The sequence below is a fragment of the Sorex fumeus genome, unplaced genomic scaffold (assembly GCF_029834395.1).
Source record: "Sorex fumeus unplaced genomic scaffold, SorFum_2.1 ptg000131l, whole genome shotgun sequence".
Classification (NCBI taxonomy): Eukaryota; Metazoa; Chordata; class Mammalia; order Eulipotyphla; family Soricidae; genus Sorex; species Sorex fumeus.
In genome coordinates this window covers 39147335-39169148 of record NW_026606188.1, presented here as the reverse complement: position 1 = coordinate 39169148, position 21814 = coordinate 39147335, and the positions used below count along the sequence as shown (strand labels likewise).

Genomic DNA, 21814 nt, shown 5'->3' with positions numbered 1-21814 from the left:
TATTGTCCCCTGAGCACTGCCAGGAGAGCTCCTCAGCACAGAGCCAGGAATGGTCCCTTATTACTGCTGGTATAGCCCCAAATCCCCCTCCCAATTAAAATAATAATTATAATTTTTTAAATAAAACTTTTTAAAAAGTCTAGTTGCAAATTTCAAAGCAATGGTCACATTCACTGCAAATTTCAAAGCAATGGTCACATTCACTGCTTCTCCTAACCTAACATCAGATTGCACTTACAATTACTTGCAATCGAATGTATTTTGCCTTTCTTGTGCAATTTACAGTGCATAACTGATATAAAAGCTTAAAATATTCATAATCATCTTAGAATACCTCAGCTAATCCCAGTTTGTCTGGGGCCAGTTATACACGATTTAGGATATTTAGAATCTTCCTCTGTTTGAAATTTTGCTTCTTTTTATGTTTCAACTTGAATAATAAACCCAAAATGCCATTTACTCAAAGACTAAGTAATTTACTAAATTTATTCACATACAAAACTATAAAGTGGTTGCAGTTCTTTGCTTTTTTTTTTTTTATCCGCCTTTTCTATGCATCTGGCAGTACATTAGGTGCTTTGTAGCACTAATGTACTTAATAATCACAACCACCCATGAGACCATTATTCCCCTTTTTACCAATTAGGAAACTGAAACTCAAGAAGCATTTTAAAGAGGAAGATTTGAAAGGATCAGCGTCAAAATTTAAAAACCAGCCTATTTGGTAAATTGTTAGTTGTTTTGTTGGACTGAGACAGGGGAAGTTGAATTCAAATAAAATGTATTGCAGATTCAACTCATTTCTCCAGATACCCCAGTTTATGAGTAGAAGACTACACTTTTCTGATGAATATTTTTACAGAACCTCTGTCCAAACGTTCAAAGGTTTGTTTAGCAAGACTGAGGTTCTTTGAAAAGCCCCAGAGTTTAAGGCATTTCTTTCACATTTAGGTGACCAAATCTAAATGCGATCTTTCTTAGATCACCTTTAGAGACTGGAGAGATAGCATAGCAGTGAGAGTGCTTGCAAGGCACACAGTAACCTGGGTTCTATCCCCAGCATTCTGTCTGGTTCACCGAGATCCACCAGTAATGATCCCTGAGCACAGAGACAGGAGTAAGTCCTGAGCACCACCGGGTATGACCCCAAACCCAAAAATAAATAAGCCAATAAGGAAAAAAGAATGTTCATACTTTATAACAATCCTAAAGCCTGGAGAGAGAGTGCAGATGTTAAGGCCTTGCACCTGGTCAAGGCTTCCAACTCTGGTTCCATCCCCTGCATATGGGCCTCCAATCACTCCTGAGCACACAGTGCCAAGGAAGCCCTGAGCACTGGCAGGTGTGGCCCAACACTCCAAGCCCCCAGACCACAATTCCCCTGGATCCAACAATTCCTCTGGGCCCACATCGAGGCTGGGGCTGCACTTACCCGTCTCTAAGGGCACGCTGTAGCTGGGGAGGCTCTGTCCGGCCTGAGTCTCCGCTACAGCCGTGACAGAGAACACGGAGCCACAGGGCAGGCCATGCAGGGCACACGACTCGCCCGCGCTGCTGCACCGGTACAGCCCTTTCTCCCCCTGGGCCGTCACCGTGTACGTCGCTTCTGCATTCGTGGGTCGCCAGAACACGTTCACCATGGAGAACTCGTCCTTCGAAACATTTTTTATTTCTGGACTGCAAGGAGCTATAAGATTTTCAATGATTACTTGACAGCGAAAGTCAAGACAATCACAAGTGCCATTTGATCTAAAGCATGAGACCTTCCTTCTGTTCAACCATCCGGCACCTCTGGGGAAAAGTTCACAGAGCCTCTGCCTGTGTGGCTCTGGTTTCTAGAGCATCAGATTAACTGGAAGAGGTCAAGGACACTGTGAGCAAAAGCCAAGGGTTTGGGTGGGGTGGGGGGAGACAATAAAAACAGGACCCACCCCCAGAGGTCAGAGAAAGCAAATGGCTATAGTTTATCACTGGGGAGATTTTCCACTCCTCTCAGGGTCCTTTTTATCCCCTTTCCCTCTTTTTATTTTTACTTTTTTGAGGGGGTCACACCTAATAGTGCTCAGGCCTTACTACTGGCTCTGTGCCCAGGGATCACTCCTGCTGAGCTCAAGGGACCATATGGGGTGCTGGGGATCAAACTTAGGTCAACCATGTGCAAAGCAAGAGCCTAAATGCTGTACTATTGTTCCACATCCCCTTTTCTCTCTTCAACCTTTCTGTTTGGTCTCCACTTATTAAGAGGAGAGTTTAACTGCATTCACACTGAGCATAGGAGCCTATTTGAGTCTTGCTGAAGGGGCTGGCGTGATAGCACAGTGGGTAGGGCTTTTGCCTTGCATGCAGCCCACCTGGGTTCAATCCCCAGCATCCCATATGGTACCCCAAGCACCGCCAGGAGTAATTCCTTAGTGCATGAGCCAGGAGTAATCCCTGTGCATTGCTGAGTGTGATCCCCACCCCCCAACCCCCCCAAAAAAGTCTTGCTGAAAGCCCCTAGGAGGCAAATCACAAAGACTTCAGTGAGGGAAGTCCCAGGTGGCTCATACCTGTGGTGACACCTCGGGAACTGCAGGATGTGTTGCTGCCCCGGGCCTCGCTGAAGGAATACACGGTGATATTGTACTTAGTGTCACACTCGAGGGCTGAAAGTGTGCACGCAGGAGCCGTGTCGTTGCACGCTACCACACTGAACCCGTCCATTGCCCGGGTTTCATAAAGTTCGGCGCCACGAACAGGAGACCAGACGATTTCTACCCTATCACTGGATACCACCACTGGGTTAATGTCACTCGGACAACAGGGAGCTGGAGGCAGAACATGATGCAAGAGGGGTCAGCAGGGAGCAGGGCGGCCAGCGAGGCAAGTCTTGATCTCCCTGTGTCCAGAAACTTTACCACCTACAAGTTCCTTCTGTGGGTTTACCCAGCCAGCTCTGATATCGGCATAAGCACTGCTCCAGGAGAAGTGCTCTCTGCGGACATGAGAAGCTGTATCCCGTCAACTCTAGAGCTGCATGTCCTTCTATACCTGCCATCAGCAGCCTCAACTCCTCGGCCCACCTATGCTCTAATTTCTCCAGGCCTCTAACTGCATGTCAGTCCCTCTCCTGCAGGACAAAGTCAGACAGCAGGTTTTGTTGTTGTTTGATGATGCCGGTGAGCAAACCCACAGCCTCACACATGCAAGGTGAATGCTCTTCCCTGCCACTCAGCTATTTCTGACCATTTCTGACTCCTGACTGGATCATAGCTTGTAGCCGAGGATCTAGATCCTATCAGTCTTTCAGATATTAACCCAGATAGAACCGGGAGTTAGCAGCAGCTCTTAGGTGAGACCCTAGATTACATCTGAGACACTGTCACTGTCACTGTCCTCCGTTGTTCATTGATTTGCTTGAGCGGGCCCAGGAACACTGTGAGACTTGTTGTTACTGTGTTCAGCATATCAAATATGTCACGGGTAGCTTGCCAGGCTTTGCCATGTGGGCGAGATGCTCTCAGTAGCTTGCCGGGCTCTCCGAGAGGGGCGGAGGAATCAAACTCGGGTCGACCAGGTCGGCTGCGTGCAAGGCAAGCCCCCTACTCACTGTGCTGTTGCTCCAGCCCTATCCAAGACACATTCTGACAAATGTTGAACTCAGCTTGAAGTTTTTTGAAATGCTCATACCCTACCTACATTCCTTCCACCCTTCAAGACCAGTTCTAAGCCACTCTGCCTGAAGGCTTTCCAGCGGTCTTGACACTTCATCGATAGCCTTTTACTCCAAATTCCAAAAGCACTTATTTTTGATGACTTCATCATGGTACAGCTTACAATAATCCAGCTAGATTGTTACTTGTATAATTATAGTATTTTTGCCTGTAAATACAATTATTTTTAAGTTATTCCACTTAAAAACAATCTAGCCTGTTCCATCTGCTGGTCTCACTACGATAAAGACTGAGGAGAAGGAGATATGTACAAACAACATAATTCTCTGCCTCATAGACGATCCAAGCCCTATAAGAATATGAATTGAATTGTGACTTATCACAAAGTCCTTTGCATAGGATTCATCTTTGCTTATTATTCGCCCTACTTTGCAGTGGAGGAGAAAAAGAATTGGCAAGGTGAACATCATTCTGTCCACTTGACAGTGAGCTATTGGTACTTAGGACACAGTGCCTTGTGCCAGAAGAGTGCCTTGTGCCATAGAACATCTTTGCCATTGCATCTCTTTTCTTGTCTCGGGGAAAAAGTGAACCATGGAGGCTTACGGATTACAAGGACCCCCTCCCCTTTTTTAGGGGGGGTGTTGGGTCACACCTAGTGGTACTCGGGGCTTGCTCCTGGTTATGTGCTCAGGGGTCACTCCTGGTGGGCTCAGGGAACTAAAGGGAGTTCCAGGGATTGAACCTGGGTTGTCTGTGTACATGGCAAACACCTTACCTGCTATACCATCACTCCAGCCCCTACAAACCCCTTTGACATCTAGAACAGGATGGAGTGCTGATATATTCTCAGTTGAGGATTCAGTTTTTCATCGCTGGATTGAAAACTTACATTTATTTTTCCCCTTTTTACATCATGAACATTGTATATTGCTTCTTAAGCTTAGGCACATGAAAATAAACTTCCTAGTCTAGGAAGAATGGGAGAGAAAAAAATGCTATTTTCATTGCTGACCTAGAATGACTCCCCAGTGATCTATATAAAGTTATTAAGTACATAGGTGATCCATCTGTTCTGCTACTGAGTCTAGTGAACACAGAACATCATTTCTAGCATTCAAGTGTGACTTACCTGTAGTATAATTGAACACATCACCCAAAGGGCTCTGTCCTGCCTTGTTATAGGCAAAGACACTAATAAAATAAGTGAAGCCACACTCAGATAAGAAATTACACAGTGTAAGGGATGTGTTGCAATGTACTTCCAAGCCATCATCACTCTTCACAAAGGCCACATAGTAATCAGCCAGATCCACATTGGACCAAGTCACTGAAAGATGGCCAGGGGGATCTTCTTGGATGTTCACTCTTCCAGGGGCACAGGCAACTAGGACATGATAAATAATAAACAGCTGTGAGAGTTCTTCAATATATTTTTCTTGCATCTTTGCAATTATCCAGTCTTTTTGTTTTGTTTTGATTTAAGGGAGCCCTGACAGTGGTGCTCAGGGTTTACTCCTGGCTCTGCTCTCAGGGATCACTTTTAGTGGGACTTGGGAACCAGATGAGGGGCCAGGAATTGAACCCAGGTCGAGGCAAGTGCCTAACCCTATGTACAATCGTTCCAGTCCCAATTGTCCAGTATTTTAAGACAACCTAAATAGTAACTCTGAAGTTCTTTGTATTTTGTTGTTGTTTTTTAATTTTGGGGCCATATGTGCAGTGCTCAGAAATTACTCTTGATTCTGTGCTCAGATATCACTCTTCAGTGTTCTGGAACCACATGCAATATTGTGGATTGAACTGGAATCAGATGCATGCAAGGCAAAAATCTTCACTAATGGAGTATTTCTCTGATCCAGAACATCTGACTTTTGTAACAGTTGAATTTGATATGGGACATGAAAAACTATTTACTAAAGTCATTTGAATATTTTCTTTACAGAATTAAAGAAAATGATTTAGGACACAGACCACCACAACAAACTCCTATGACCTGTCCAAATTCTCTTATTATATGAAAGCTTAAAATAACAGATGAAGCGCCCCCTCCTCTCTGGAGGGAGGGATGGCGGCCACATGGGAGCCTTGTGGACGGCAGGTGTGAGCCGGGAGTGTGGGGGCGACTGAAGCCTCGTGGGAAGGGGGGCGTTCCGGTCCGTCCTTCACGCCCTGCCGAGGTCACCAGTCACCCCACACGAGCGGCTCTCCAGCACAGCCACGGCCCCAGAAGCACAAGGACTTAATGCAGAACCCAGCAGCTTGGAGCAGAAAAGTGAACGGACTATGCATTGATCCGGGCCATCAAGTCTGCCGGAGGGGAAAGGGTGTTGCCCCATTCGCCCTCTCCTCTTGGGAAAGAAAGATGGCGGCCACATGGGAGCCTTGTGGACAGCAGGTATGAGCCGGGGGAGTGGGGGTGACTAAAATCTCATGGGTCGGGGGGCGTTCCGGTCCGTCCTTCACGCCCTACCGAGGTCACAAGTCGCCCCCCACGAGCGGCTCTCCAGCACGGCCATGGCCCCAGAAGCGCAAGGACTTAATGCAGAGCCCGGCAGCTTGGAGCAGAGAGGTGAACGGACTATGCGTTGATCCAGCCCATCAAGTCTGCCGGAGGGGAAAGGGTGTTGCCCCATTCGCCCTCTCCTCTCTGGAAAGAAAGATGGCGGCCACATGGGAGCCTTGTGGACGGCAGGTATGAGCCGGGAGTATGGGGGCGGCTGGAGCCTCATGGGAAGGGGGGCGTTTCGCTCCGCCCTTCACGCCCTACCGAGGCCACCGGTTGCCCCCCGCGAGCGGCTCTCCAGCATGGCCACGACTCCAGAACACAGAAACCAGTTTCTTAACTATCTGACTTTCAGTAGAAATACTTCCAGGGTCAATAGGTAAAATAGCAGAAATCCAAAACCAACATTTAAATCTTTAACCCAGCTGTAGAAAGCAAATCACTTCACAATGCTTTTTCAGCATGTCTGATTTGGGGGGGGGGGGGGTAAACTCTAAATAATAGTGGTGAATCTTTTATTGAAACAATGAATCTAATCAAAGCAGATAGAGTGTTAACTAGAATTCATCTGCCTCACAGGGACGGGGAGGGGTGGGGGGTGGGGTTTTATTGGGGTTCTTCATGGTAAAAAATAAGTATTGGTAAAGGGAAATGTGTTTGATATTTGCATTACTGAGACATAAACCTGAAAGCTTTGTAACCTTTCCCACAGTGATTCAATAAATAAATTAAAAAAAAAATAACAGATGAAGACATACTACAGATATTAAGGTACTTGCCTTGCAGCTGACCCCAGTTAAAAATCCCTGTACTAAATTGTTCCCTGAACACCACTTGAGAAATCCCCAAGCACAGAGTTGGAAGTAGCCCCCAGTACTACCACCATCCCCATAAATAAAATAATGATTCATCAGAATCTTATAGTTATTGTGAGATATAAAGGCTTTCTTTTCTCTCTCTCCCTCTCTTACTCCCATTTTTTGTTTTTGTTTTTATTATTGGGTCACACCTGGTGATGCTTAGCCTAACACACAGATATTTCTAAATGGAGGCATAAACCCTTACAGAAATTTGTCTTTATTTCTATGACAAGAGTGAACAATGGGAAAACAACTAATCACTTATTCAAAAGTATAGATACATCATCTTTACCTTCAAAAATAGCTTCCACCAAGTCTAGGTCAATAAAATAGGATGTAAAGAAGAGGTTGCTATCTGCACTGTACTGTTAGAGTTGTATATCATTCAAAATGGATCTTAGAACTTTTACAACTTTACAGATAAAAGACAAAATAAACTAATTTTTAAATGATCTGGAATACTGAGAGACAGTACCAGAATTAAGTAGCTTCTCTTGCACTCAGCTGACCTTGGTTTGATGCCAGACACCACAGATGACCCTCCTGGGCACCATCAAGAGTGATCCCTGAGTACAGAGGCAAAAATAAGCCCCAAACACTGCTGGATGTGGCCCATCCCCCAACAAATAAAAAGTTTAAAGATATGGAATAAGACCTGATTTTCTTTTTTGTTGTTGCTGTTTTATTTTTGTTTGTTTGTTTGTTTGTTTGGGGGCCGCGCCTGGTGATCTCAGGGGTCATTCCTGGCTTTGCACTCAGGAATTACTTCTGGCAGTGTTGGCGGGAGCATATGGGATGTCAGGGATTAAACCCAGGTCAGATGCATGCAATGCAAGCACCCTACCCGCTGGACTATCGCCCCAGCCCCTAAGACCTGATTTTTCAAAGAAGTGGGTTTCCCAACTCACAGACAATATTTGATTTCACTCTCAGCATTATTCAAACTCATCAGAATGTCCAACTTGATGATTTCGTTTGGATCAGGCTGAAAACTTCCAGAGTGTTTGGAACATCGTTGACTGTTCCCCTAGAGCAGTCCTTCGTCTCAGTGACGCTCACCATGATGTCATCTTTGCTCGCTTACCTGTTTTCAGGGGCAGGGCTGAAGTTGATCTGCTGGAGCCAGCTTCATTGCTTGCTAGAACCGAAATCAAGTACTCAGTTCCACACTGCAGAGAGGAGATGGTGCAGGAACTGAGAGTCGTGTTGCAGCTCAGCTCTGAAGAGTCACTCAGAGCCATCGCAGTATAGTTGAACGCACCTTCTGTCAGGGCCCAGGAGACAGATGCTCTCAGTGCCCCACTATCAAAAAATGCTTGAATGTTGGCAGGCGCACGGGGACCTACATTTTGAGGAACAAGACTTAGCTGTGGTCTCAACAACCCTACCAAGATCTGTCCTGACAATATTGCAAAATTTGGAATATGAGGCACCCAGAAGGAAGATAATTCTAAATATTCATAATATAAAATTGGTGTGTAGGGTACCTAGGAAATGGCAACATATCTGCCAATAATTATACAGACTCATTGTTAGCTCTATAAAATTGCTCTGACCATGTAATTTAATCTTTTATTACTGGATTTTTTCTCCCTGTAAATGGATCTAATAAACTCAGTACCTACGGATACTCAATGAGCAAATTCTGAAATAATGAGTGTATGCACACTTGGACAAATGGTTGCAGTAGTTAAATGAAAGTATAAATGTGAAGAGCTAAAGGGTCATGTAGATACATAATATTCAAGCATAACTTTTATCCTTTAAAAATGCTTTGGTTGTATTTTAGGTAAGGTGTTTACAATAGGTTAACATCTATAGTAATAATATAACACACCAGTATATTGAGGTATAGGTTAAATATTCTTTACATTGTTAATTAGCTTCAACAGTAACCCTTGTCCCTTTCAACACCTGCTATGACTTTCCTATGATGGGTTTAAGTCAATTTTTCCTAGCAGGGCAAACTTTCTTCGTATTATAAATCAATGCAAAGAAAGGGAAGTATCAAATATGATGACCACATATTAAGGAAGTTTTTTAAAGTGCCTCCCAAATTCTTTTCTCTACATTCTTTTTGGGGAGAGACACACCCAGTGATATTCAGGCCTTCCTCCTGGCTCTTTGCTCAGTGATCACTCCCGGAGCAGTTCCAGGGATCAGAGGTGCTGCCGAGGAACAAATCCTAGGTTGGCCACATACAAGGCCAGCACATTAGCAGCTGTACTATTTCTTCAGGTCTACTTCACTCTACATTCTTAAACATATGCTTTCCTTTCCTTAGAGTTATCTTCTTGAAAAAAAAATTAGATAAGGTGGTCTAAAAGATTGAGAAGTTGGGGCTAGTGCAATAGCACAGCAGGTAGGGTGTTTACCTTGCATGCGGCCGACCCAGGTTCAATTCCCAGCGTCCCATATGGTCCCCCGAGCACCGCCAGGAGTAATTCCTGAGTGCAGAGCCAGGAGTAACCCCGGTGCATTACCAAGTGTGATTCAAAAAGAAAAAATAAATAAAATAAAATAAAATAAAAGGCTGAGAAGTTATGTTTGGTTTTCTAAACTCTGTAGTATTGTAAGGCCCTCATAGCAGGCCTTAGAGAACTGCTTAGGAAATAGGAATTCAATTTCCATCTCCACAGAGAGCCACCTCCCACACAAAAAGGATACTGCGTAGGGTGGCAATGAGAAATCCTTACTTGTTCTCTGATTACAAGTGGAGTCATCCCCAGGGGTCCCGTTGGCATTCCACGCATACGCCTTGATGGTGTAGAGAGTCCCAGGGTCTAAACTGGTGAATGTCAAGGAGGTGCCTGTGGTATTCTCTTTCCAGATTCTCCCCAGACCATTGGCTCGCATAATGGACACAGAAAACCCAGTGGCCATGTAGACAGCTTTCCAGTGCACAAGAATGGAGTCTGGGCTGGGAGAACTCACTTCGAGAACTGGTGCTGCCAACACTGCAGAAACAAACGCGTGGGCACTGCATTACCAGGAGAAATCAAATTTAGAAATGGGCACTTTGATGCTGATTATCCATAATAGGAGATAAGTATTTGTTTTGCAAAAGGATTTGTGGCAGAGCTCCCCTCAATAGTTGCTATGGAAATGTCTAATCATAAATGACTCGGTGAAAGGAAAGGGGACCGAGACTCTAATATTGGTATACTTTCAAAAGGAGGTTGATAAGAAATTAGAGAAAGCATTTATGTCATCATAATAGAAATCGGTGGGGAAATGATGGTTTTTAACTGTTTTAACTAAAGTGCACACAACTCTTCAAAAACATGACTGGGTACAACTTGATTAAATTATTTTAAATAATGCTGATGTCAATTCTAATTTTTGTTTTGGGGCCTCACCCAGCAGTGATAGGGCTTACTCCTGACTGCACTCAGGGATCACTCCTGGAAGGCCTGGAAGGAGCATCTGGGATGCTGGGAATCAAACCCAGGTTGGCTCCTTGCTAGGCACACACCCTGCCAGATAGACTTTCTCTCTGGCCCCTCTATTTTTTTTTAAAATTTCAAATAAAGTGTCACAAAATCACAAAATAAGGTAAAGTGTCACAAAATCCCTCCCAGGTGTTTTTTGCTCAGCATGGTCTTTATAAATGAGGATAGAAACAAAAATCTTTTCTTTAGAGATGTTTATATGCCAGACACAGTAACAACAAAGTCTCCAATGGAGACGTTACTGGGCCCGCTCGAGCAAATTGACGATCAACGGGAGGGCCTTTTTATTTATTTTATTTATTAGAGATGTTTAAAAGCAGAGGTATTTTTAAAAGATGCCCAGAAGTAGGTTTCATTTTCCAAAGCAAGGCATCTGGGATTTAAATACTACAGATGTCTAGATTTCCCCCAAGTTATCACTTGTGGGCTTTCATTTCATAGATACTTGTGTGAAACCATCTATACTAAACATCGGTGGTTTCGGCATATTTGGTCCAGATCATTCAACAAACAATGAGAATTCTGCTACCTGTCTTTGCCTGCTTTGGAGGTGATGCTTCGCTTCTCCCCGTGGCACTGATGGATCTGACAGTGATTTGGTACAAGGTCGCAGCTTTCAGGCCCATCACAGTCCCTGGGGAACTGGCCACGATGGTTTCAATGACAGTGTCCCCATCCTCTGCTGTGAGGAGATAACTGGTAGCCCCAGGCACTGTAGCCCATTCCACCGTGATGCTGTTGCTGATTTTTGAATATGCCTGATCGATAGTGGGTATTTCAGGAGCTGAAAGAGATTTTGAGATTGTTTATTAGCTAGAATACCTACAAGGATGATTTCTTCCATCATTTTACTTTTCAAACTCAATCATTCTCTTGGGACCAGAGAAGAGTTTGGCAAGAGGACTAGCTAATTCAGTCAGTACTTGCCTGGAGTGATACTTGCCTGGAGTCAGGCTGGAGTGATAGCACAGCGGTAGGGCGTTTGCCTTACAAGCGGCCAACATGGCCGACCCGAGTTCGATTCCTCCGCCCCTCTCGGAGAGCCCAGCAAGCTACCGAGAGTGAGTATTCGATATGCCAGACACGGTAACAACAAAGTCTCCAATGGAGACGTTACTGGGCCCGCTCGAGCAAAATCGACGATCAACGGGAGGGCCTTTACCTTTACCTTTACTTGCCTTACCTGGTTCAATTTAGCTGACCTTGGTTCAATTTCTATCACCACTTAGGATTCCTAGCGCCCTGCCAGGTGTGACCCCTGAGCACAGAGCCATGTGTGACTCCCAAACAAAACAACAACAAAAACTGAGACAGAGAAAGGTACTTTTCAGAAGGGAGAGGTGGAAAGCTCACACCTCTTGTTTGAGATTCACAAAGAGTTTTCCTAACTGCTTTGGGAAGAATTTGCCCTTATTGTACTTTTGAGTGCAACCGGGGGTGAGTGTGGGAAGGAAGGTGTTTGGGCCACTTCCAGTGGTGTGCTCAGGGCTTACTCCTGGCTCTGAGTTCAGAGATTACTCCAGGTAGGCTCGGGGGGACCATATGGAATGCTGGGAATTGAACCTAGGTAATTTGCATGCAAGGCAAACCTCCTACCCACTGTATTATCATTCCAGCTCCAAACCTTATTGATTTTAAGAAGAGTTATATTAGAGCTAAGGTCTTCAAACTTCTGCCACATGAGAACCCAACCAGTCTATGGGGCAGTGGTTGATTGTGGAAAGGTCTTGGGGGAGGTGAAGTACAATTGGAGAGATATATCTAGAAGATTCTAGCCTAGCTTGAAATTCTGTGACTTTCCCAGCCTGCTTTATTGCCGATCTCCCCGTTAAGCCCACGACCACCTTCCTCTATTTGCAGCCAGGGCCCCCTGCCATGCCCACCCTCACCTTAGTTAGTGTCTCCTGCACTTCGCATTTTTCCCCCAGTGGCTTTTAATGTCGGAAGAAGGAAAAGGGAGTCATTTGTTTTATAATCACCCTTTCACACTTTCTCACATATTATGACCATTTTCAGATTCATTCTATAGAAAATCGAAACAAAGTTTCCTTCCTCTCCGGAGCAAAATGTCTGCCTGAGAAAGAGCTCCTCACATCCGGTGTGGGTGGGCTAGGGAACTGAAAGTGCTCAGGTTGTGCGTTTGCATAAGACAGTTTTACTCTTTGGGTACAGGGTAGTAGATACAGTCTAGAAAGGAGATTGGACACTTTGCAAACATCCACAGACTCAAAATTGTTCTGATTGTAGTGGATCCAAGTGAGAGAAGAGATCAAACAAAAATAGCTGAGTTTCAGTCAACTGAAAACTGGCCGCTGGCCTTCATGTTTAACAGCCTGCATTTGCTGGGTAAAATCCCTCTAGAGCATGTTGAAACTAAGGGTCAAACAAAGCTACTGAGCAGAGAGGAAAAATGAGTAAAATGTGAGAGCGATGTGTGATTTGCCAGACTCAACTCCTTCTGTGCAACAGAGCCCCACTTTCCTCTTCCTCTACCACACACACACACACACACACACACACACACACACACACACACGACCCTGTGGGTACAACACTGCAGTTTTCTCTTTCTGTCCAAGAGCCCAGAGTTGGCCCTGACAGCATCTCTAAAATGATCATCCTGCAAGAAAGAACAAAGTCTGCACTGTGCACTGACCAGGCATTCCTTGAACATCACTCACAGTGGCCTCCTTTGCCATTGACAGAAAATGATGATGGTTATATAGGCTGGGGGTGGGGTGGGGAGCTGAAGGTCCACTTATCTTGGTTATGATTCTGCAGAAACTGGTTCTGCAGGAAGTCTTTTTTTTTCTTTCAATTTTTTTTAATTGAATCACCGTGAACTACAGTTACAAAACTTTCATGTTTGAGTTTCAGTCATACAATGATCGAACAACCATCCCTCCGCCAATGTACATTTTCCGCCACCAATATCCCCAGTATCCCTCACCCCCTCCCAACCCCCCCTGCCTCTGTGGCAGACTATTTCCTTCCCTCTTACTCTCTCTCTCTACTTTTGGGCATTATGGTTTGCAATACAGATACTGAGAGGCTATCATGTTTGGTCCTTAGTCTACTTTCAGCACACATCTCCCATTCTGAGCAATCCCTCCAACCATCATTGACTTAGTGATCCCTTCTCTATCCTAGCTGCCTTCTTCCCCAGCTCAGAAGGCAGGCTTCCACCTGTGGAGCAATCTTCCTGGCCCTAGTCTGTACTGTCCTTGGATGTTAGTCTCATATGATATTTTATATTCCACAAATGAGTGCAGACATTCTATGTCTGCCCCTCTCTTTCTGACTCATTTCACTTAGCATAATACTCTCCATGACCACCCACTTATAAGCAAATTTCATGACTTCATCTTTCATAACAACTGCATAGTATTCCATCGGGTCGATGTACCAGTTTCTTTAACCAGTCGTCTGTTCTTGGGCACTCGGGTTGTTTCCAGATTCTGGCTATTGTGAACAGTGCTGCAATGAACAATCTGCAGGAAATCTTATGCCCCCTGTACCTACAGCACAATGGAAAGTTCTAGAAAGTTTCAGCAGGTTCTCTCACTTCAACCCACCACAACAAAGCCATGTCTCTTCTACTTTCCTTTATTGTATGCTTTCTTTCTTTTCTCTTTGGGGGGGGGGGTCGTCTCTCAACACTTTCTTTTTTTTCTTTTACTTTTTTGGATTTTTCTCTCTGTCTCTCCACTCCCAAGTTGATCTTATCTCCTAAACTAGCCAAGCCCATTGATTGGAATAGACTAATTTCTGGGGGGTGGAGGGGGAGAAGGTAATGGGGGAAAAACATATTGACAGGGGAGGTCTGAGGGTGCCTTTGCAGAGAGGCATGCAAGACACCTAAGAAGCTAGCAGACAGACTATTGGTACAGGGGCTGGCGTCTCTGCAAACCTGCCTCATTGAATGGGGGGAGCTGGGAGAGGCACTTTCATCCCACAGAATTACACTAACCCAATCTCCATGGGATGAAACACTCAATTGCAAGGTGAAGCATTGCAAAGGACTTGGATCTCAAACTCTGGTTTCCAGCCCTGGCTCTGTCATGGTCTTTTGCGTATGAATGTCCAGTCATTTATTTCACCTCTTCCTGTCTCTGTTTTCTTTTTGTGTGAATGTGAAATATGACCAACCTTAGATTTAAAGGGCTGGAGCGATAGCACAGCGGGTAGGGCGTTCACCTTACACGCAGCCAACATGGCCGACCCGAGTTCGATTCCTCCGCCCCTCTCGGAGAGCCCAGCAAGCTACCGAGAGTATCTCGCCCGCACGGCAGAGCCTGGCAAGCTCCCCGTGACGTATTCGATATGCCAGACACAGTAACAACAAAGTCTCCAATGGAGACGTTACTGGGCCCGCTCGAGCAAATCGACGATCAACGGGAGGGCCTTTACCTTTACCTTACTTTGAAATGTAAAAAGTATCGATATCTTAAGATTGTGCATCTTGTTTTTGGGCCACACTTGGCGATGCTCAGGAATGCACTCAGGAACTATTCCTGGCAGTGCTCAGAAGACCATATGGAATGCCGGGGATCAAACCCTGGTTGGCCATGTGCAAGGCAAGTGCTCTACCCACTGTACTACTACCCTGGCCCTGTGAGTGCGTTTTGAAAGCTGTGAGACAGAGACAGAGAGAGACAGAAAGAGACAGAGACAGACAAAGAATGTTTATCAGGACAAACAAGTTTGAGTTTGGAAAAAGCCAGACTGGCTGATGATGCCAAGAGAGTAGTAGGAGACGCTGAGATTCTAAGGCAACTGTAGTAAAAACAACTTCAAAGATAAATTACTTGTTTTTTTTTTCTTTTGGTTACCAGTTTTGGATTTGATTTGGGGGCCACATCTGGCATGATGCTCAGGGTGTTTTACTCCTGGTGGGACTCAGGAGACCATATGGGTGCCAGGAAATAAACCTGAGTCAGTCATGTGCAAGATAAGTGCTCCAGGAGCTGGAGCAATAGCACAGCGGGTAGGGCATTTGCCTTGCACGCGGCCGACCCGGGTTCGATTCCCAGCATCCCATAGGGTCCCCTGAGCACCACCAGGGGTAATTCCTGAGTGCAGAGCCAGGAGTAAACCCTGTGCATCGCCAGGTGTGACCCAAAAAGCCAAAAAAAAAAAAAAGATAAGCGCTCCACATACTGTACTATTGCTCCAGTCCCCAGATTTCTTATTTTATACTTGGTTCTAGGGCAGGAAAGATCAGCACCTCTGTTCTAATGTTCCCTTTAAAGAGATGAGAGGTGTGACTGGAATGTACACGCTGTCATACATTAGCAGCAGTTGTTTATTTTATTTTTGGTTTTTAGACAACACCCTGCAATGCTCAGGAGTTACTCCCAACTAGGTGCTCAGGGGTTGCTCCTGACTCAGAGGACCATGTGGTGTTGAGGATCAAACTTGGCCTCCTTGCATGCAAAACCTGAACTCCAGCCCCTTGAGCCATTTCTTCAGCCCAGCAGCAATTCTTTCCTCTTCCTTAGTTCTATGTTTGACCCACTTATTACACTGATGAAAGAGTAAACTTTATTCCCTAGATGGGCAATCAGCCACTTCAGTCAAATCAGAACCCTTTGATTCTCAGCATCTGAGCATTCCACTAACTCACAGTGATCAAAATCAGCCCAGGGGGCCCTAGAGCAGGGTGGGGAACCTTTGCTAAGGGCTATTTGGATATTTATAACATTGCTCAAGAAACATATAAAACCAGCATATGGGATGTGGGCCCCCGTTTAGAAACACTTGTCTGGCTCATCATGGACCTGGGCCATCCCACAGGATTCCATGGGCCTTATACAGTCCATGCATGGCCAGACATTCCCAAGCCTGCCCTGGAGGCTCAAACACAGATAAACAGCCCAAGTCAGAGTCCAAAGGAAACTAAACCCCAAACACACACACACACACAAACACACACGCACACACACACACACACACACACACACATAAGCGCGCGCGTGAGCACACACATACCCCCAAAGAGACCTCCAACACAGCATCGATCAAATACCTCAGCTATCCAAAAGCCAGACTGAGTTAACACCAGAAGTATCTCAGCCTTTTTACCTCTTGAATAGTGTGAAAGAGTGTAGGAGGTTGTATAAAGGCCCCTTCTGAGGTCTTAATGTGTCCTGGCTCCTCCTAAGAGACAGCAGAACTGGACTGTATCCACCCAGAGAGCCCGGGGAAATAACTCAATGCCTTTTGATCTGCCTTGTGCCGATTTGTTATGAGTTGAAATCCCTAGTGTCCCACATGTGCCCAGCACAATCCCGATAGCAGGTTGAGTCTAGCAGCTCTGCTGTCCTTGATCCACAAGGGCCCAAACCATCCCATAGCCAGGTGTTCGTAAGCAAGTCCCCTAAGATGAGCGTGATCCCAGGAAGCACTGTAACTAAAAAGATGTGCAAGTGCCACAGGCCAGATGTGCACTCTCTGGGGAGCACATGTGTGAGCCCTACAGTGCCCCCTGGTGAGCACCACTACCCAAACCCGCAAGAGCGTGACATCCACTAAGAGCACTGCAGCGAAGAGCACAAAACTCAGTGAGCACCGAGGCTGAGTGTGCAGACTCAAAACTGGAATTGCAAGTCCCAGTGGAGGCCACAGCTCGCAGTATTTGAGTCCCACAGCCTGGAGTGTGTGACATCCCGTCACTGCAACAACATCATACAGGAGGGAGGAAATTAAAAAATATATCTCGGGGCTGAAGTGATAGCACAGCGGGTAGAGCGTTTGTCTTGCATGTGGCCAACCCGGGTTTGATTCCCAGCATCTCATATGGTCCCCTGAGCAATGCCAGGAGCAATTCCAGAGTGCAGAGACAGGAGTAACCCCTGTGCATCGCTGGGTGTGACCCAAAAAGCAAATAATAGGGGCTGGAGCGATAGCACAGCTGGTAGGGCGTTCGCCTTACAAGCGGCCAACATGGCCGACCCGAGTTCGATTCCTCCGCCCCTCTCGGACAGCCCGGCAAGCTATCGAGAGTATCCGATATGCCAGACACAGTAACAACAAAATCTCCAATGGAGACGTTACTGGGCCCGCTCGAGCAAAATCGACGATCAACGAGAGGGCCTTTACCTTTACCTATATATATATATTATATATATATATATATATATATATATATCTTTGTGTATGGCCAGTCTTCATAGAAGGTCAGTTTGTTAGCAAAGTTTCTCAATAGGATATGTGAATAAGAAGGAACCTGCGATATCTCACAGTTATTAAAAAAAAAAACTGAATGAACCTGTGAGAAAGCACAGGCCTCAAATTCATGAGGCCCTGAGTTTGATTCCTAGCACCATGAAACAAAAACAGCAACAGCAACAACAAAAAGATGTTAATACACCACTCCCCCCACTCCCGGATTTTAGGAACCAAAAATGAAATAAAATAAATATGGAAATAATAGTTTTTAAGGATCAGAGGAAGAGCAGAGGGCTAAGGCACTTTCTCTGCTGGCAACAGACTCCAGTTGGAACCCTGCCATTGCAAATGGTCTCCTGAGCACAGAGCTGGGAGTAGTCCTCAAGCACAGCTGGGCGTGGGCCAAAGCACTTCCCAATAATAATTTTTTGATTTTGTTTTTTTGGGAACTACTCTGGAAGTGCTCAGGGCAGACTCTTGGGTCTGTACTCAGGGATTACTTGTGGTAGGTTCTGGAGACCATATGGAGTACTGGAGATTGAACCCAGGTCAGATGCATGGAAGGCAAGCACCCTACTGGCTACACTATTGCTCTAAGTGTGTGTGTGTGTGTGTGTGTGTGTGTGTGTGTGTGTGGAGATAGATAGATAGACATACATATGTATATATGTGTGTATACTAGAATATATTTTATATATAAAAATATAAATAGAGAATATACTCTCTATAAGTATAAAATAAATATACTATAATATGTATATTATATATTTTTTAAATAAAAATATATTTTTTGTTGTTTTGGGGCCACACCTGGCAATGCTTTGGGGTTACACCTGACTCTGTGCTCAGGAATTATTCCTGGCAGTGCTTGAAGGACCATATGAGATGCCAGGAGTTGAACCCAGGTTGGCTGCATTTAAGACAAACTACCTACCCACAATACTATCTCTCCAGCCCCTCCAATAAATTTTTAGTTATGTATAGATTTTATGGCATAATATCCACATAGAAAACCCTAGTGGACTATGTATTTTCAAATATACGTATGTTCACATAATTTTATATATATATATTTATATTCCTATATATTTGTGATAAAGTTTAATTTATAAATAGACAGTAGGAGAGTATCAACAATAAAAGACAATAAAACATTTGTACCAATATATTATAATAAGAATTATGTGAATGTGGTCTCTCTCAAAAATGTCTTACTGAATGTAGTATTTTCAGGGTACATTTGACCCATGGGTAATTTAAAATTGCAAAAAACAAAACAGTGTGGGGCTGGAGCAATAGTACAGTGGGTAGGATGTTTGCCTTGCACGCGGCCGACCCAGGTTCGATTTCCAGCATCCCATATGGTACCCTGAGCACCGCCAGGAGTGATTCCTGAGTGCGGAGCCAGGGGTAACCCCTGAGTATAGCCGGGTGTGACCCGAAAAGGAAATAAATAAATAAATAAAATTTAGAAAAAGCAATGTCCTTTAAAAAAAAACTGAGTACTGTATATCAAATCTGAAGATTTTATTTTTACACTTGCTTTTCTCTAGTAGAGACAAAATAATAAATAATTTTTTTCTTATTTTATGCCAAACACAGTAACAACAAGTCTCACAATGAAGACGTTACTGGATCCACTAGAGCAAATTGATGAACAACGGGAGGACAGTGCAGTGCAGTGCTTTTTTCTTATTTATCTTGAATCAGTTTAAGTCTATTGGTGATATAATGAATGTTACGGTTCTTCCAGATCATTTAAGGTCTACCAAATATAAATTTTTATGCTGGCAACTTTTATTTCTAAAATGGTTGTGTAAGGAGATGCCTCTAAAATTATCCTTGGCAAATATTTTTTAAATAAAGCATTTTTTGGTTCTAAGTCATCACTGTCCATGTTTTAGGGATGCAAAATCAGAATTATAAAATAAGTGTCTTGAAATCATAATTTAAAATGTTTCTGGTCTCCCCCTCTAATTTCCCAGGAGACAAATAAGCACTGTTATTCATTGTTTATGACTAATACTTTATTTCCCTGATGAAAATGATGATCATTATATTTGTATCTGTGGGTATGGATAAAATTCATAACTACTTGACTCTAAATATTTCAGTATTCAGAATATCTTACAAAGGAATTATCTTTAAAGTTTGATTCATGGGTTTTTCTTACCAGTTATAATTACAGTCTAAGTGTTTGGAGGATATTGAATATTTTTTTCTGATAAAGCCACTATATTTCAAGCCAAACAAAAATTAACAATGGAAATTCAAATTCAATATGAAGAGGGAAAAATTGCATTTCAAAAGAATTTTACCTGTTTTTGCTGAAGCAACCTGAAAGGGAAAGTTAAGAAAATCAGAACTACAGAGAAAAACACAAACATAAATCAGATTAGTCATAACTGTATCACATTTTTATATATCGTGAGTCATCATTCAATCCAGAGTACACTTATTGCATGCCTGGTTTCCCAGCTCAAACCTGCCACAAAGTCTCCTAAACAGAATCTGGTCTGCAGACAGATCAGATTGCTATTCCATTTTCCTCCCTGAACTGCCCATTGAACTCAGTCAGCTGCTGACAGGTTTTTCAGAGATCTTTGTTCTTAAAATATAATGACAATCTTGCTTTCTTTCTTTAGTAAATTGCATTAAATTTCAAGCACACCAATGTATACAATCTTAATATAATCCCCCTTTCCAAAGTATTTTAATTTCTATTTTCTCACCCATAGGAAGGAAGGAAGGAAGGAAGGAAGGAAGGAAGGAAGGGAGGGAGGGAGGGAGGGAGGGAGGGAGGGAGGGAGGAAGGAAGGAAGGGAGGGACGGAGGAAGGGAGGAGATCAGCAACAATAAAAGACAATAAAAAATTTATAACAATATATTGTAATAAGAGTTATGTGAATGGGAGGGAGGAAGGAAGGGAGAGAGGGAGGGAGGGAGAGAGGAATGGAAGAAGGAAGGAAGAAGGAAGGAAGGAAGGAAGGAAGGAAGGAAGGAAGGAAGGAAGGAAGGAGGGATGGAAGGGAGGGAGGGAAGGAGGGAGGAAAATAAGAAAGGAAGGAAGGGAGGGAGAGAGGGAGGGAGGGAGGGAAGGAAGGAAGGAAGGAAGGAAGGAAGGAAGGAAGGAAGGAAGGAAGACGAATTTCGTTATTACTCACCATTTTTAGATAGAGAAGACTGAATCCAATCAAAGACAAACCTGTCCCTGGCCCACCAGCCATCCTGTTGGACATGGCGCTCACATGGTACACAGCGAAGTTGTCAGGTTGCCCAGTGGGCTGTGCTGTTGGCTGAGGCGCTGGGACTGGCCACTGGGACCAGTCCTGGGAAGAAGTCCCACCCCTCGAGTGTGGAGCTGATCTGTCACTAAGGCTGTTGGAGATGGGCAGGTTCCAAAGACCAAAGAAACAAAGACGAGTGATTGAGAAACCATGCCAAGCAGACCAAAAAGCTCCTGTAACAGGGTGTTGCCAAAATAGATGAATGCTTTTCTTTACTTACGAACTTTTAAATACAATTTTTATAAAGTTGAATAGCAAATTATTGGTAGAGTTGAAAATCAATCGCACGCAACATGACCTTTTTCAACTTAGGGATCCGAAAAAGTTGTATTTTTCCTTTCACCTTTGTTTTTGTCCTTCTTGTTGTTGTTTCAGTTCAGTACAGTGATTCTTGCTGGCGGGAGCACTTTGGGGCAAAATTTCCAATATCTAGGGTCCAGGAATAGTGTCTGGGGTACTGAGGGTATTGGGGGAGGTGTTATTTAATAATACACATAAAGGAGAGAGAAAAGAATCCCCCCAGATCTCATATAATCTCATATGATTATATTCAACAATAGTAGGTGCAATTTTGAAGTGAGAGAGTTTATCTTTACTTGCTCAGAAACAACAAAAAAGAAATGATAATATCAGACAATAAAGGTGTTAGCAGAACTTCTGTAATAATCATATTGCAGTAAATAAATGCATTAAATTAACACATATACCTCAAATCTACAATGTGCAATCTGTCAATCTTTTTTTTTTTGTGGGGAAGCTTTCAAGCTGTGTTCAGGAGGTTTGGGGGCCCCACTGGCAATTCTTTGCTGGACAGGTCAGTGATTTGATGTAAGGGCCCAAGGATGGAGTGCTGCTGGGGACCACGGTTCCAGGGATGCTGGGTCAC

At 44.1% G+C, this 21814-nt stretch overlaps 1 protein-coding gene across 1 annotated transcript in view; it reads right to left on the bottom strand.

Moving 5' to 3' along the window:
- The window catches only part of FNDC7 (fibronectin type III domain containing 7), a 32862-nt gene extending 11994 nt beyond the window's left edge, over positions 1 to 20868 (bottom strand). The window contains exons 1-8 of the mRNA XM_056106560.1: positions 20806 to 20868; positions 19960 to 19978; positions 11001 to 11255; positions 9716 to 9976; positions 8104 to 8361; positions 4786 to 5040; positions 2550 to 2807; positions 1433 to 1687 (exon numbers count right to left, since the gene is read on the bottom strand). Coding sequence (XP_055962535.1) covers positions 1433 to 1687; positions 2550 to 2807; positions 4786 to 5040; positions 8104 to 8361; positions 9716 to 9976; positions 11001 to 11255; positions 19960 to 19978; positions 20806 to 20868 — 1624 coding nt within the window. The remainder of the gene's footprint in view (positions 1 to 1432; positions 1688 to 2549; positions 2808 to 4785; positions 5041 to 8103; positions 8362 to 9715; positions 9977 to 11000; positions 11256 to 19959; positions 19979 to 20805) is intronic.
- Positions 20869 to 21814: the final 946 nt, after the last annotated feature.